The sequence below is a fragment of the Acinonyx jubatus genome, chromosome E4, assembly GCF_027475565.1.
Source record: "Acinonyx jubatus isolate Ajub_Pintada_27869175 chromosome E4, VMU_Ajub_asm_v1.0, whole genome shotgun sequence".
Classification (NCBI taxonomy): domain Eukaryota; kingdom Metazoa; phylum Chordata; class Mammalia; order Carnivora; family Felidae; genus Acinonyx; species Acinonyx jubatus.
The window spans coordinates 47741148-47757373 of record NC_069395.1 but is presented as its reverse complement, the minus strand read 5'-3'; the positions used below and the strand labels follow the sequence as shown (position 1 = coordinate 47757373).

At 40.3% G+C, this 16226-nt stretch overlaps 1 protein-coding gene across 4 annotated transcripts in view; it reads right to left on the bottom strand.

Moving 5' to 3' along the window:
* Positions 1 to 15197, bottom strand: part of ABL2 (ABL proto-oncogene 2, non-receptor tyrosine kinase) — a 111819-nt gene extending 96622 nt beyond the window's left edge. For 2 of the 4 annotated variants that reach the window (XM_027074317.2, XM_027074318.2), the window contains exon 1: positions 14749 to 15197. In XM_027074317.2, coding sequence (XP_026930118.2) covers positions 14749 to 14905 — 157 coding nt within the window. In that variant the 5' untranslated portion in view covers positions 14906 to 15197. The remainder of the gene's footprint in view (positions 1 to 14748) is intronic. The other 2 variants (XM_027074320.2, XM_027074321.2) reach the window with 1 other exon arrangement.
* Positions 15198 to 16226: the final 1029 nt, after the last annotated feature.

Sequence of the window (16226 nt, the reverse complement as noted above, 5' to 3'; positions counted from 1 at the left end):
ATGTCTGTTGGCCATCTGGATGTCTTTGGAGAAATGTCTGTTCATGTCTTCTGCCCATTTTTAATTGGATTATTTATTTTTTTCTCAGGGTTGTTGGAGGATTAAGTGACACAGCAGAATACAGTGTCTGGCACACAAGCACCTGATTCTCTCCCAATGCTACTATGCTAGTGTTAAGGCAAAATGGTTAAGAGCATAACTTTTCGGGTTAGATATGCCTTATTTTGAGACCCGTTTTCATCATTTACTGGATTAAGATTAAATGAGATTCTTACAGCAGAGTTTGGCATACAAATGCTAAATATTATATAAATAATAATACCAAAAGCAAAAACTAAGTGCCAACAAAAGATAACTAGAAATTAAACCTAGAAAAATAAGTTAGACCTGAATCTTTCTGTGCTCTACTGCTAAGCTATGTGTCCACAATCAACTTGTTTCATCTCTCGAAGCATAGTTTACCCACCTGTAAACCAAGTGTATCAGAATACAGGATTTCTAAGGTCTCTCCCAGTTCTAAATTTTTTTTTAAGTTTATTTATTTTTGACAGAGAGAGAAAGAGAGAGAGAGACAGAGCTTGAGTGGGGGAGGGGCAGAGAGAGAGGGAGACACAGAATCCGAAGCAGGCTCCAGGCTCTGAGCTGTCAGCACAAGCCTGACGCGGGGCCCGAACTCACAGACCATGACATCATGACCTGAGCCGAAGCCAGATGCTCAACCTACTGAGCCACCCAGGCGCCCAGGTCTCTCCCAGTTCTAAATGTTCATACCTATGTCTGTCTGGCTACCAAAATCATAAATTTTATCTTGTAACAACCAACACCCTCATACATATACACACTCTCTCACGGAAAAGAAAAACATATCAGCAGGAGATTGAGAAATTGAGATTCAGAGAAATGGCCAAAAATGGCAAGTTCTACAACTCCAGTTGAAGATTGACTTTTTTATTATTTTGCGAGAGAGAGAGGGAAAGAAAGCGAGAGAGAGATCATGAGCAGGGTAGGGGCAGAAAGAGAGGGGGAGAAAGAGAATCCCAAACAGGCTCTGCATTGTCAGCACAGAGACTGCCTCAAGGCTCAAACTCACAAACTCAGAGGATCGTGACCTGAGCTGAAGCCAAGAGTCAGAGAGACACTTAACCAACTGAGCCACCCAGGTGTCCCCCAATTGAAGATTTTAACAAGAAACATGTTCATGCCAAATACTTTAAAAATATTTTTAAAAGGAATGCCTAACAATAATGGAAAACAGCACTTAATTTAAAATTACTACCAAAAAAACCATAAAAATATTTATCAGGAGTCTTGAGTACCTATCTAGCTCACAATGCCTCTCCTAAAAAGTCCTTCTCACACAATGGTATGCCCCGAACAGCCAAACACATTCTAGGTCACTGGTTCTCAACCAGGGGTAATTCTACCCCCAAGAAGAAACTGGCACTATCTACAGACATTTTTTGGTTGTCACAACTAGTTAGTTTTTTGGTTGTCACCATTTAGTTAGTAGGAGCAAGAAATGCCCCTAAACATCCTACAAGGCACATACCAGCCCCACAACAAAAAAACATCCAGCCTAAAATGTCAATATTATGGAGCCTGAGAAACCCTGTTATAGGTGATCTGAGCATCAATCACAATGACTGTCCTGAGAATTTGGAACTAAGAAATAAAAGTTTACTATAAACCATTCTCTTGATCAGAAAAGACATTAAAAAATAATGCGAAGTATGATATGAATTGAATGTCTAAGAGAGAAGAATCACATGAGCAAACAGCCAAAACAAAAGACAAAAAATATTTCCTGAGTTTCTAGCAACCTTCCCTGTCTTTTGTCTAGGCCAGCCTAGCTGCATTCCTGTCCTTGAGCCTCCACTATCCCCATAAATATTTTCTATAGATTACATAATCTGGAGTCTCTAATTACTTTTAACCAAGAGTCCTACTCATACATATCACTCACAGAAAACTGCTAATGTAAAAGATTCAACTACAGTAATGTAATAGTTCAACACTATTAAATCTGAAATAAATTAGTAAATAAATCAGAAATTCAGTGAAATTTTATAATAAAAATGGTGAGGTATAGAAAAAAGATCAATGAATGCTAATATGTAAATATAAGGACATCAGAGGAAATAGAGAAGACAAATAATGTGAAAGCCAGGAAAATAGTCAAAACTTCCTAAACTAGCAAGAAAACCAAAATCCAAAGATGTAAGTGGTACATTATGAAAAAATTCAGAAATAATCCTTTAAGACAGACTTCTCAAAGACCTATCAAGTTCTTTAGCTTTAAGAAGAAGAATTTTATACAAACCAATAGTACAAAAAATTCTATTAAAAAATGGGCAGGGAGCACATGCGTGGCTGAGATGGTTAAGCATCCAACTCCTGATTTCAGCTTGGGTCATGATCTCGTGGTTAGGGAGTTTGAGCCCCACGTTGGGCTCTGCTCTGACAGCACAAAGCCTGCTTGGTATTCTGTCTCTCCCTCTCTCTGTACCCCCCCCCCCCATCAAAATTAAAAAAACTTTACAGGGCACCCGGGTGGCTCAGTTGGTTTAAGTGTCCGACCCTCGGTTTCGGCTGAGGTCATGATTTCACGGTTTTGGGAGATTGAGCCCTGCTTCCAGCTCTGTGCTGACGGTGCAGAGGCTGCTTGGGATTCTTTCTCTTTCTTTCCCTCTCTCGCTCTCTCTCTCTCTCTCTCTCCCCCCCCCCCACCTCTACCCTTCCCCTGTTCACGCTGTCTCTCAAAATAAATAAACTTAGAAAATTTTTTAAATAAACTTAAAAAAAAAATTTTTTTTAAGAGAATAAAAATGTTGGTAGGAAGACACTAATGTAAAAATTATAACTGCCTACCTAGAAGAGAATTAAAGGAAAAATTACTGGGGCGCCTGAGTGGCTAAGTCAGTTGAGCATCCGAGTCTTGATTTTGGCTCAGGTCATAATCCCAGGGTCGTGAGAACAAGCCTCACCTTGGGCTCCACAGTGGAAAATTAAATTGGTTCCAACCATCAGTGAATGAATGAATGAATATTTCACATAGGTTCAATTTGGTAATAGAAAGGGAAAAAATACCAAAAGAAAAAAGGAAATCTTTGATAATCTTGTAAACAAATATTCCTCAATAAAAAAAATGGTTAATATCCAAATGAAATGCTTAATAGATATATCTGAAGCATGAAACACAATAGAGCTGTTGAAATGAATGAGAAAGGGGTGCCTGGGTGGTTCAGTCGATTAAGTGCCCGACTCTTGATTTCAGTTCAGGCCACGATCTCACAATTCGGGAGTTCGAGCCTCACCATTGGGTTCTGCACCGACAGCAAACACAGTCTGCTTGGGACTCTCTATTCCCTCTTCTCTGTCTGCCCCTCCTCTGCTCACTCTCTCTCTCTGTCTCTAAATAAATAAATAAATAAATAAATAAACAAACAAACTTGAAAAAAATTTAAAAAGCATTTAAAAAAAACAGAAAAGAATAAGAAATCTATACATTTGGTATAGAAAGGTCTTCCAGATACACTAAGTACAAAAAACAAATTTGGGAGAAAAAAATTCACATAGTACAATGCTATTTATAATAACAAGAGAACTATTAATACATATGCTCATATATATATAAATATATAGAAAGTTCTGGGAAAATACACATCAAACCATAAACATTAGTTACCTCCAACAAGGGAATATAGGATCATGGGCAGGAATATCAAAGGGGACTTTCACGTCTTGTCTATATGCTTCTGTACTTTTTTTTTTTTTACATTGAGATCTCTTCATAAATTTTTATACAATTAAAAAATACAAATTTCAAAATTAATAAAAGAAAGCTTGTGTGTTTTGTTATACACATACAAAAGCCTTCATGTATCCTTTCTTTCCTATAAGAAACAGATGGGTGATACTAACTGTGCCTGTTAGTACTGCTAGTTTTAGGAAAACGTTGTCTTAGTAATTATCTAGAACCACAAAATGCTAAGTAGCAATCTTTAGTCCTGGCTCAATATTGTTATTTTAATTTGCTGGAATTAGCGTAGAGAGAGGAACATGTTAACAAATTGTATGTGTACATACTGCATAATATATTAAGCCACAGATCATTTTCTTTGACCTTGACCACATCACGTGAAAGGTTTCCAAACCCTCCCTCTCCTTGGAAAGCAAACCAGGAAATATAAATCGTCTGGGCCTGCTGAGCTTTGTGTTCTGCTGGATCAAAACCCAATACTGGCAGAGTTCACTGTGGAGAAGCCAGCAGTCCCACCACGAGAGACTCAGCACATTCACAACATGAAGCAAAGGGGCGGGGCAGAGCTTAATATAGGTTCCTAGGTTTTTAGCAACCAATATTAAAGTTGGCATAGTATTATATTTAATGTGTATCAACCTATGAATTTGAGTGGAAGTTCAAGCACAAACAATATGGAGAAACTGTTCTAATTAGTGTTATAACCATAAATTCATATACTGAAATCATGCACCCAATCCCAAAAGGTAGCGATTAGTAGCCAAGAGTTATTGTGCAAAATATCACACTTCCGTACATGCAGACACACAAAACTAGTTTTATAGTTTTTCATTAGGATGTTCATCAACATCTTTTTAAGCAACATCGTTCTTTTGGGCAGCAGTTCTAAATAATACCTAACAATTGAGTCATTAACATAGGCAATTACCATAGAATAATTGAGTAAAGAAACAGAAAGTACTCTGGAGGATTAAATTTTTTTCTTAATTCTGCCATATTACCTACAAAGGAAAAAAAAAGTCTCCTTATAAATTGCATATTCCAACTATAAACGAAATATATGACTTTAGGGGTGCCTAGGTGGCTCAGTCTGTTGAGCATCTGACTTTGGCTCAGGTCATGATCTCACAGTACGTGACTTCAAGCCCTGCATTGGGCTCTGCGCTGACAAACTCAGGAGCCTGGAGTTGCTTCGGATTCTGTGTGTCCCTCTCTCTCTCTGTCCCTTCCCTGCTCACACTCTGTATCTCTCTCAAAAACAAATAATAAACATTAAAAAAAAATTAATATATGACTTTAAGTGGCTATATATATTCCAATACCACAACACTGGAGTACTTCATTTTTACCATTAACATTTTGTAAGATAATACACCCCTAAAATTATTTGTTTACACTCAAACACCCTAGCGTAGTAGCTCTTACATATGGATATTCTATATATCTAGGGGTATATCTGGATATAGAGAAAAAAATAGTTACCTACATAGTTTTATCAGTAAAATTATTACTAATTAGACATACTGTCATTTAAAATGTTTTTCATTGACAATGACTGTTATAAAAATATATAAAAGAATGTAGAATAAGAAAAATTATTCCACAATTACTCAAGGACATCTACTATGTGGCAGAAGAATTAATTCTTACAACCTAGTATCTTAGAACCTAAGAGTCATCTACACAAATATTTATGCAATTGGTATACAATATTGTCAGTTGGTAGTTTTTTTAAAGAACTTCTACCAGTATGGTTTAATTAAATCCACTATAAATATCAGAGTATATGTGACTAATATTTTATACTCTTTTCCACATTCATAGAGAAACAGGGCTTAATGCATTCATCCTTTAATAGGCTACCACTGATACCTGTTAAATCTTCTTCATTTCTAAAAAGCCAAGAGGAGAGAGCTGTAAAAGAGAAGAGAGGGTGAAAGTATAAAATTATATAAATATGTAAGACATGTATTTATTAATATACTTATATGTTAAATTATATAAAATATAAATTTTAAGGATGAAATATTAATAACACTAAGTCTAGAAGTTAGGACAGTAGTTCAACATTGCCATGAGATTCCAAATAGCATGAGTGCCTACTGCTCCCATTGTTAGACAATATCCAAGTCTCAATCCACAGCCACAGAGTATACAAATCAACTCTTGCCTACCATTCTGAAAACCGCATCACTGGTCTCAAGAGAGATTTAAAAGCCTAAAAATCTCTGTATGCGCGCACACGCGCACACACACACACAATTTCTTTGGTCTCTAATATTTTTCAATTGGGCAAGTAGGGTTTTATGGGTTTAAATGAAAAAACAGATATTAAGTGCCTAGAACGTGCCTGGCACACCTCACTTAATAGATGGCAACTATTTCTTCACCACTTCTTCCAGTAACTGAGGCCTGCCCTAAATCTGTCAGCAAAACCCTAGCCCTACCTCTCTTTTCCCTCACACACTAGGTTCTTTCAAAAGTGCATCTCTTAACAGACCTCTAAACTATGAACTCTCAGAGATTAAAAAAAGTTAAGGCCAAAGCAAAAAGACTTCTCTTCCTGCCACCAAAAGATGGTAAAAGACAGTATACACCTGCATGTGGGCACTCGACTTGGAACAAATGGTCTTTTGAACCAGTTTTAAGTAAAACAGAGTCAATACATTATGTTTTCTGACTCAACTGACAATCTTTGAATAACGCTGATCCATTACTCTTCTTAATCTCACATTACCCAAAGTGTTCTCACAGTTCTTAAAGTGTGGCCCTCAACCAGCAGCGTCAGCAACAACTGGAAATTTGTCAGAAATGCAAATTCTTAAACCCCACCTCAGACCTGAATCAGAACCAGTGGGGATGGGACCCAGCAACCTGTGTTTTAACAAACTCTGCAAACTAAAGTTTGTGAACATCTGTTCTATATAATTTGGTGAAGAATCTACAGTGAAACTCCAAATTTACCTATTCCAGAAGAAACCTATTAATATTAATGAGGTTAACATTCATTCTTAAGTATTTTGAAATTTCATGTATATGACAAAAAGCCCATATGACTCACAAAATCAATATAAAAGTCCTACTAAAACATGCTTTTAATAAGAAACTTTATAACCAGAGGTAAAAATAATACAGAGAGGCACAAAAAAGTCTCAAAGGATATCAGATGAAGGAGGCTGCATTATGATAAGTCATTAAATATTAACCAGCAAACAACTGTGCCAGCTTAGGAGATGTCTACCTAAACGTTACATTTGCATTGGCCTGTGTTTCTGGTTCAATTTCTCTGAAGAAAAAACGTCAACCCTATGAAAAGAGTGAGTGAAAAAGAACCATGGACTGTGGGTCCTCTGAGAACCAGCCTCTAAGACAAATCATTCTAAGAGGGTAACATTTAAAACACTAATTCAAAAATATATATGCACCCCTATGTTTACTGCAGCATTATTTACAATAGCCAAGAAATAGAAGCAATATAAGTGTCCATCAATAAATTAATGGATAAATATGTGGGGTGTATACAGACGTACACATATATACATTACACACACATACACAAACAACAGAATATTATTCGGCCATAAAAAAAAAAAGAGGAGATCTTGTCATTTGCGACAAGGACAGATCTAGCAGGTATTATGCTAAGTGAAAGAAGTCAAACAAATACCATATGATTTCACTTATATGTGGAATCTAAAAAACAAAAAAATGAACAAAAAGTAGAATCACACCTATAAACAGGGAACTGATATTGCCAGAACAGAGGGAAGTAGGAGGAGGGATGAGCAAAATGAGTGAAGGACAGTGGGAGAGCCAGACTTCCAGTTTGCAGTGAGTAAGTCACAGGAATAAAAAACACAGCATAGGGAATATATTCACTGGTATCACAATAGTACTGCATGGTGACAGATGGTAGCTACACTTGTGGGGAGCAGAGCATAATGTTTAAAATTGTTGAATTACTATGTTGTACACCTGAAACGAATTCAAAGTTGTGTGTGAACTACATTCAAGGGGGGGGGGGGCGGTGTGGAGGGGAAGAGGATAACATTTATTTTCAGACAAAGGAAGGCCTAATGTGACTTCAGGTCCCCAAAATTTCCCTTTTTGATGCTTTCTGCAACTTCTTTAATAATCAAAAAACATTGCGGGGGGGAGGAACTTACAGAGAGAACACAGAGACTTAAGATATAAATGGTAAGACAATTCTATACTTTAGCATACCCTCGAGATGACAAGAGCAAAAAAAAAAAAAAAAAAAGACAAGAGCAGTGTTTTACATGGGTTACAAAACAAACATTTTCACACACAACTCATATAATCTCTACAACCATCTCCAGGTAAATAACCCCACTGCTACTTATTGAGTACTTAGTATATAATTTTATAGATTGGGAGCTGTAAACACTTTACTAATGTCAGACATAAAACTAATCCAATTCTAATTCTAAAACACATGTTCTCTAAATCTCTACACTAGAACAAAGATTTGGAGGCAAAAGCTTGAGTTTCAATCCCATAACTTCACTGCTACTTGACCTTAGGAAGTCATTTAATTCTTTTAACTCTTCATCATCTGTAAAATGGGAATATCAATACCTGCTCCCACCTATTTCAGAGTAGCTGTAAAGTTCAAATGAGATAAAGGACATAAAATGTCTTCATAAACTCTAAAACTATGCAAATATAATTATCATCATTCCCGATTAAAGAATGAACATGAGGAAAAAAAAAACAAAACACTGAAAGGAGGTTAGAGGGGGCAAGACGCTGGTTTTTCTGTTGTTTGGCTTTTGCCTTCTTTTTAAGCATGCTGAAGACGTTTAAGAAGGAACTTCTGACTGGGGAGCCTGGTGGCTCACTCGGTTAAGCGTCTGACTTCAGCTCAGGTCATGATCCCGCAGTTTGTGAGTTTGAGCCCCAGGTCGGGCTCTGTACTGACAACTCAGAGCCTGGAGCCTGCTTCAGGTTCTGTCTCTGTCTCTCTCTACCAGCCCTGCTTGTATCCTTTTTCTTTCAAAAACAAACTTAAAAAATAAATAAAATAAGGAACTTCAGACTTCATAATTTACCTGGGAACTTACTGTCAATTGGGCTGTGAGAAGAGAATCTGTACCACAACTTATTTTGTCATTTTGCTATAGGCAGAGTCACAGTTATGCATCTGTAACTTCTGCAGATTTGGAGATTAACAAAAATATAACAGTTTATTTCTTTTGAAAAGTTTAGTTCCCTTAAGAATCAGTGGCCACAACAGTGGGCACCTGGCTGGCTCAGTCAGAAGAGCATGCAACTCTTTTTTCAAAATGTTTATTTAATTTTGAGAGAGAGAGGGCAAGTCAGGGTGAGGCAGAAAAAGAATCCCAAGGTGCAGAGCCCAAGGCTAGGCTCAACCTCAGGAACCAGGAGATCATGACCAGAGCCAAAATCAAGAGTCGGATGCTTGCTTAATTAACCAACTGAGCCACCCAGGCACCTGGAGCATGCAACTCTTTATCTGAGAGTCATGACTTTGAGCCCCAGGAAGAGTACAGAGATTACTTAAAAAAAAAAAACAAAAAAATCAGTGACCCCCCCCACCACACACATACACAAGCAATCAGTGACTAGGCCACTATAATTAAAATTCCCTTTTAACAGCCCTCCTATTCTTTCTACAGTATCATTTTCAAGCTGGGGTGCCTAATCTTTCATTCTGCAAACATTAAAACATGAAGCACAGATCCAAAATAAATAAGCAAATCAGCTCACTTAAACTGATGAGTTTAAGGAAAAACTTTTATTATTCAAAATGTCACAATTTAAGGTTAATTTTTAATAGTATTTTCAGCAAATGAGAAAAGTAAAGCTGAAGTGAAACCCTCAATTATTGCAAGGTCTGTCAGATATTAAAAAGACGATAAGTGGCACAAAAACAGACACTCAGATCAATGGAACAGAATAGAGAACCCAGAAACGGACCCACAAACATACGGCCAACTAATCTTTGACAAAGCAGGAAAGAAAGAATATCCAGTGGAGAAAAGACAGTCTCTTCAGCAAGTGGTGCTGGGAAAACTGGACAGCGACATGCAGAAAAATGAACCTGGACCACTTTCTTACACCATACACAAAAATAAACTCAAAATGGATGAAAGACCTAAACGTAATAAGATAGGAAGCCATCAAAATCCTCAAGGAGAAAAGCAGGCAAAAACCTTTGACCTTGGCCGCGGCAACTTCTTACTCAACATGTCTCCAGAGGCAAGGGAAACCAAAGCAAAAATGAACTATTGGGACCTCATCAAAATAAAAAGCTTCTGCACAGCAAAGGAAACAATCAGCAACACTACAAGGCAACCGACAGAATGGGAGAAGATATTTGCAAACGACCTATCAGATAAAGGGTTAGTATCCAAAATCTATAAAGAACTTTTCAAACTCAACATCCAAAAAACAAATAATCCAGCGAAGAAATGGGCAAAAGACATGAATAGCCACTTCTTCAAAGAAGACATCCAGATGGCCAACCGACATATGAAAAAATGCTCCACATCACTCACCATCAGGGAAATACAAATCTAAAACCACAGTGAGCTACCACCTCACCCCTGTCAGAATGGCTAACACTAACAACTCAGGCAACAACAGATGTTGGTGAGGATGCAGAGAAAGAGGATCTCTTTTGCATTGTTGGTGGGAATGCAAGCTGGTGCAGCCAGTCTGGAAAACAGTATGGAGGTTCCTCAAAAAATTAAAAACAGAACTACCCTATGGCCCAGCAATTGCACTACTAGGTATTTATCCAAGGGTACAGGGATGCTGTTTCGAAGGGACACATGCACCCAATGTTTATAGCAGCACTATCAACAATAGCCAAAGTATGGAAAGAGCCCAAATGTCCATCGATGGATGAATGGATAAAGAAAATGTGGTATATATATACAATGGAGTATTACTCGGCAATCAAAAACAATGAGATCTTGCCATTTTCAACTACATGGGTGGAATTATGCTAAGCGAAATTAGTCAGAGAAAGACAAATATGACTTCACTCATATGAGGACTTTAGGAGACAAAACAGATGAACATAAGGGAAGGGAAACAAAAATAATATAAAAACAGGGAGGGGGACAAAACATAAGAGACTCTTAAATATGGAGAACAAACAGAGGATTACTGGAGGGGTTGTGGGCTAAATGGGTAAGGGGCATTAAGGAATCTACTCCTGAAATCATCGTTGCACTATATGCTAACTTGGATGTAAATTTAAAAAATAAATGGAGAATATACCAAAAAAAAAAAAAAAAAATACAAGCATCCAACCCCATATCGCTAGTCACAAAACATCAGCTCACCAAAAAGGTCCAATAGCAGAGTTCAGGAAAGTCATAGATCACTCACCCCTTTCACACCAAAAACAGCCATATTATTTTTATTCCTTCTAAATTATTTTCATAAAAATCACTTTTGACCAGTTATAACAACTTACCCATACATTAACAATAAAAAAAGAAAAAACAATAAAAATACCATTCTCATTTTAAACGAGAAAATATTTCTTCCTACAGAAGAAAAATCATGGACTCCGATTAAGCCATTTCTATAACGTCTGTACATTTTTACTGATTAACTACAAAACATTTGATCTACCTTTAAACCTACATGTAAACTCAATAGCCTGCCAGACTTCAACTCCATATATGAAATGATGTGCTAATATCTCGTGAAACTATTTGTATACTTGTTCCAGGATCCAAATTTTTTGTGTAAATGTCAAATGATAGATTGAGGAGCTTTTGAATCTGATTCATTCATTCATTCAATTCAGAATGTGTCATGTATTTCTAAGCAGTTCTTAACTAGGAGCAATTTTACCCCCTGCCCCAGGGGCCATTTAGTAATGTCTGTAAACCTTTCTGGTTGTCCCAACTGGAGGCCAGGGTTGCTACTGGCATCTAGTGAGTAGAGGCCAGTGTGCTGCCAAATGTCTTACAAAGCACATGACAGCCCCCTACAACAAAGAACCATCCACCCCAAAATGTCGACACTGCCAAGGCTGAGAAACTCTGATCTACAGAAAAGTTTATAAACACTGATCTGTCTAGAAACAGTACTCACTTCACCTTTGTTTCCTGTATTATTTGCTAATGACATTCTTTTCATACTAGACTTTGGCAACAAACTTACCCTATTCCCATCCTTTCAATTAGCTTCTCACTTCCAAACTTGTCAATAATCATCATCTCAGCCAATTTCAAAACCTTACAGTCTTCGACTCACCCCTATTTTTATAATAGTAGTAATGGCAGCAGCTGACACAAATTTAGCTCTTATCATGCACTACATATATTAACTAATTTAATCTACATACTATTATTATTAGGTGCTCTTATCCTCATTTTACAAAAGGAGAATCCAAGGCACAAAAACGTTAAATAACTTGCCCAGGGGTCACACATAAAATAAGCATCTGAGCTAGGTTTCAAATCCAGGCAGAATGGCCCCAGAGTTAATGCCCTCTATAAATATTCCAAAGTGATCTCTTGTTCATCCTCCATATTGAATCATGAAGTCCTCTAAGTTTTACAAGAGCAGAGACTCTTGTTATGCTCACAGCAAGATCCCCAGAGCCCAGTTACATAATAGGTACTCAAAAAAATTTTGTTTATTCAATGAATGAAATATCCCTCAAACTTACCCACCCTCACCCCCCCCCCCCCCCCATTTCCATTGCCTCCACTTAAGGCCAACTGTTCAGCATTTCACACTTGGGCTTGATGCTATATTCTATGAATTCGCCAATCAGGTAAACTGATATTAACTCCTCTGCCACATTTTCCATTACCCAGGCCCAATCAAATATATTCAAAGCTTTCTTCCCACTGCTTCAATTAGAATCATAAAATCTTAGAGTCAGAAGGTACCTTAGCAATCATCCAATCCAACATCTTGCAGATAGAGAACCCCAAAGATGATAAGTGACTAAATCACACAGCCAGGTGGAGCCAGGGCCAGAATTTGATTCTTGCCATTTTTGCTCTAAGATTTACTCCTGGAGGACTTGCTTCACTCCAAACAGGTGTCTCCTCACTATCCCATCAGCAAATTATGTTAATTCCCATTGTTCATGCTCAAGTCTTTTCTCCTGCCCAGCCTGTCCTTTTTTTCTTGATCCATAGATCCAAGTCCTACCCATCCTTCAAAATCTCTTCCCATTCCATTCTTCATGACATTCCTCCGTCTCTGAAAAGTTTCTGTCCTCAGTAAGATGCTAGAGGAAGAGAATCACTGCTGCCCTACTGGGCCAAGTTTAATGCTTACTAACACTTCCCACAAAGTGAGGCTACTTGAATGATCTTCCTTGAAAACTATTCATCCATTCTTTCCTCCTGTGTTTTAGAAAGTGATTTCAATAAAAACTCATATATAGCACTTTCATGAAAACGTTCATATACCTGGAAGAGAAGCTGACTCACATCTTTCATAGTAGACATGTAACACTTGAATGGCCCAAAATAATTTATATCTCCTCCACTGAGAAACAACTCAGCATGCTCACAAAGTCCAAACCCAGAGCTCTGTGATACAACTCAGCTAGCAGCCACAGCTCCCCAGGTTCATCTCTTTTCTTTGCATAATGCTATGCATACAATCATTATTTCCTCCAAAACTCCATTTCTAACAGTCATACTTCCTTTCCTTCCTTCTCCTCCCTATATTGTTCAATTTAGACACCCTGTATCTTTTATCCTTTATTATTTTCTATATGCCTCCTTAGTGAAATTCCAACCTCTCATCCAACCTCAACTATGCAGTCCTTGTCACATCTATCCATGTGACATCTATCTCTTCAGCCTAAGGTCTTGTGATATCTCATGATAACCCATGAAGCTCAATTGTTTTTCCCCCTTCGCCACTCTTCCTTCCTCTAGAAAAGTGGTCTCAAAAGTGGTGTGGGTGTAGCTCAGAGGAAGTGCAAATGGATCCAGTGGGCTGCAGGGTAGAAAAATATCAGAATTCTCATTATACTTGTTTTTTCATCTCATCCTTTCTTAAATTCTATTTCTGTGGGCATTTACAAGTTACATAACATATCGGTACAGCAGAACAAGTACATATATAATTAACAGATACATAAGTTCCTGGAGTATATGCTCTTTTACTGATAAGAGGGTATGATCAAAAGAGTTGGGAGACAACCATTCTAAAAATACCTGGATAATGAGGCCAAAGCAATAGGTTCCAGAATAGCGCAGGATACATGTTACACATGTGCATATGAACAAGGAAGAAAACTCTTGTTCACAGCCAAAGTCCTAACCGTGACCACCAACCTCTAACCCCTACCAGCTTCTCAGAAGTGTATCCTACTCAAAAGAAAGCAGAACATAGGACGGTCTGGCAAAGCCCTTCATGTGCAGTTTGGGGCGGGGGTGGGGAGGGTGGGGACGTCAAAAGTACTGAGACACTACCCTTATCTTTGCCACGGAATAGTATTTCAGGTCACAGCTCACTATTCTGACACTGCTCTTAGTCTGACTTACACGTACATATACACTTTAAACGCCACTATCTCCTGAGATTCAGTTCCTATTTCCAAATCCGTTGAGGCACAACCCGTTCCCTTCGCTAACGACCGATTCACACTAACACCTACTGGATCGAGCCCACACCTCCCAGCATCCTTCCCTCCCATGGGGATACTATCCACCGTCTTCACCGAGCCACACAGTGTCCCAAGATACAGCACAGTCCATCCACGGTCCCTAAGACCACTTCTCTTTCCTTCTCCGCCCCCAGGAGCTGCCAGCCAGGCTGGAGACGGGAGGGGGGGGGAGGGGTGTGACTCGCCTCCCGTGCCTGGCCCAGATGGCAGAGGATTCCGCCCCCAGTCTCAGGCACCCCGCCACCCCTCGACCCCCTAGAGCTGCCTGTCTGCCTCCCACCCCGCCCCAACCCCACCCCCAGCCTCCCCCACGCCCTCACGCCGGCTCCCGGACACTCACCATGCTGGGTGAAGATATTGAAGCCGGCCTCTGTGGTGCGCCCCGCCAGGTCCCGCCTGCGGCCGGAGGGCCTGGCTGCACTGCTGCCCCGGATCCCGCGAGGCTGCGGCTGCTGAAGCCCCGGAGCCTCCCCGACGCGGCCCACCTGCTGCCCCATCCCTGCGCTCGCGTACTCCCGCGCCCCCGCCGACCCCAGGTCACATTCCTCCTCGGCTCCGGCCTCAGGCTCCCGGCGCTGCTCCGGCCTCTCCTTCCCAGACCAGGCCCCGGCCCCGAGCGGTCGGGCCGCCGGCGGCTCCGCACGCGGACTCCTCACAGCAGCCGCTGCGCTGCCTCTGGGCGACTCACAGATTCTCCTCCCTCCTCCTCCCGCGGCTCCGCGCCCCCAACGCCGCCGTCGCCGCCGCCGCCGCCGCCGCCATCTTTAAACCACCGAGCACTGGGAGAGCGTGGGACAGAGCGTCTCCCGCCCCCAGCCCGACCAGTCACCTCCGCTACTCGGAGGGAGGGCTTCCCGGCGGCCCCGCCCCGCCCGCCCCGCCCCCGCCTCCTCACGGGGTGGGTCCCCCCAGAGCCCACCTCGTTGGCACGTCCACAGCTCCTTCGGGTCTTTTGGTCGGCCTCCGCGCCACCTGGGCCTCCCAGGTCTGAATCCGCCTTAGGGATCCCTCCCACGTTCGGCTTTACATGCTACCTCCTTTGGGGGATGGAGGTAAAGCCATCTCTGTCCCACCTCCACCTGTCATATCAGTTGCGGTGAGCGCCCCAGGTGCATGGCTCTTTAGCAGGCACAGTCGGGACAGAAACGCACGAGGCTTTTGCTGCTTGCCATCCAGGTGAGGCTCCCTAAAACGCCCAGGAGATTCCCTTTCAACACCATTGTCAGCAGCAGGCCTAGAGTCTAAGATTATACAAAATTTACGTGAAGATACTAAAAAAGGTACATTATTATTTTATTGTAGTCTTTTGAAATTATTTCATGATGTTAAGTTTCACTCGCCTCGGTTGTCTGCACTTTGAAGTCTCACTGGAGAAGCAGTTGTGGCCCCACTCCTCATATTACCATGAATTCCTCTTGAGCTCCTTTACCGTCTAACCACATGTGTGTTCCTGTTACCCTTACAATGCTTGACAGTAAAGCTAATCTTCCCACCGGTATGCTTTATGTACCGTGCACGTGGTCAGGTCTCCTTTTGATGACAAAGGGGGGAAAAATGTTTCTCTTTGACCCTGTTTCTGAGTCAGAACTTACTCATCATTAGCTTATATTGTCTAAAGAGGGTGACGCAAGACAGCAGTGTTTTTTATCCATGCACACACATACATATGTATAAATATCCACTAATCATTCTGCTCCTGCACATTCTTGCATCTTAATATTGATCCAGTTTTTTTTTTTAACGTTTATTTATTTTTGAGACAGAGAGAGACAGAGCATGAACGGGGGAGGGGCAGAGAGAGAGGGAGACACAGAATCA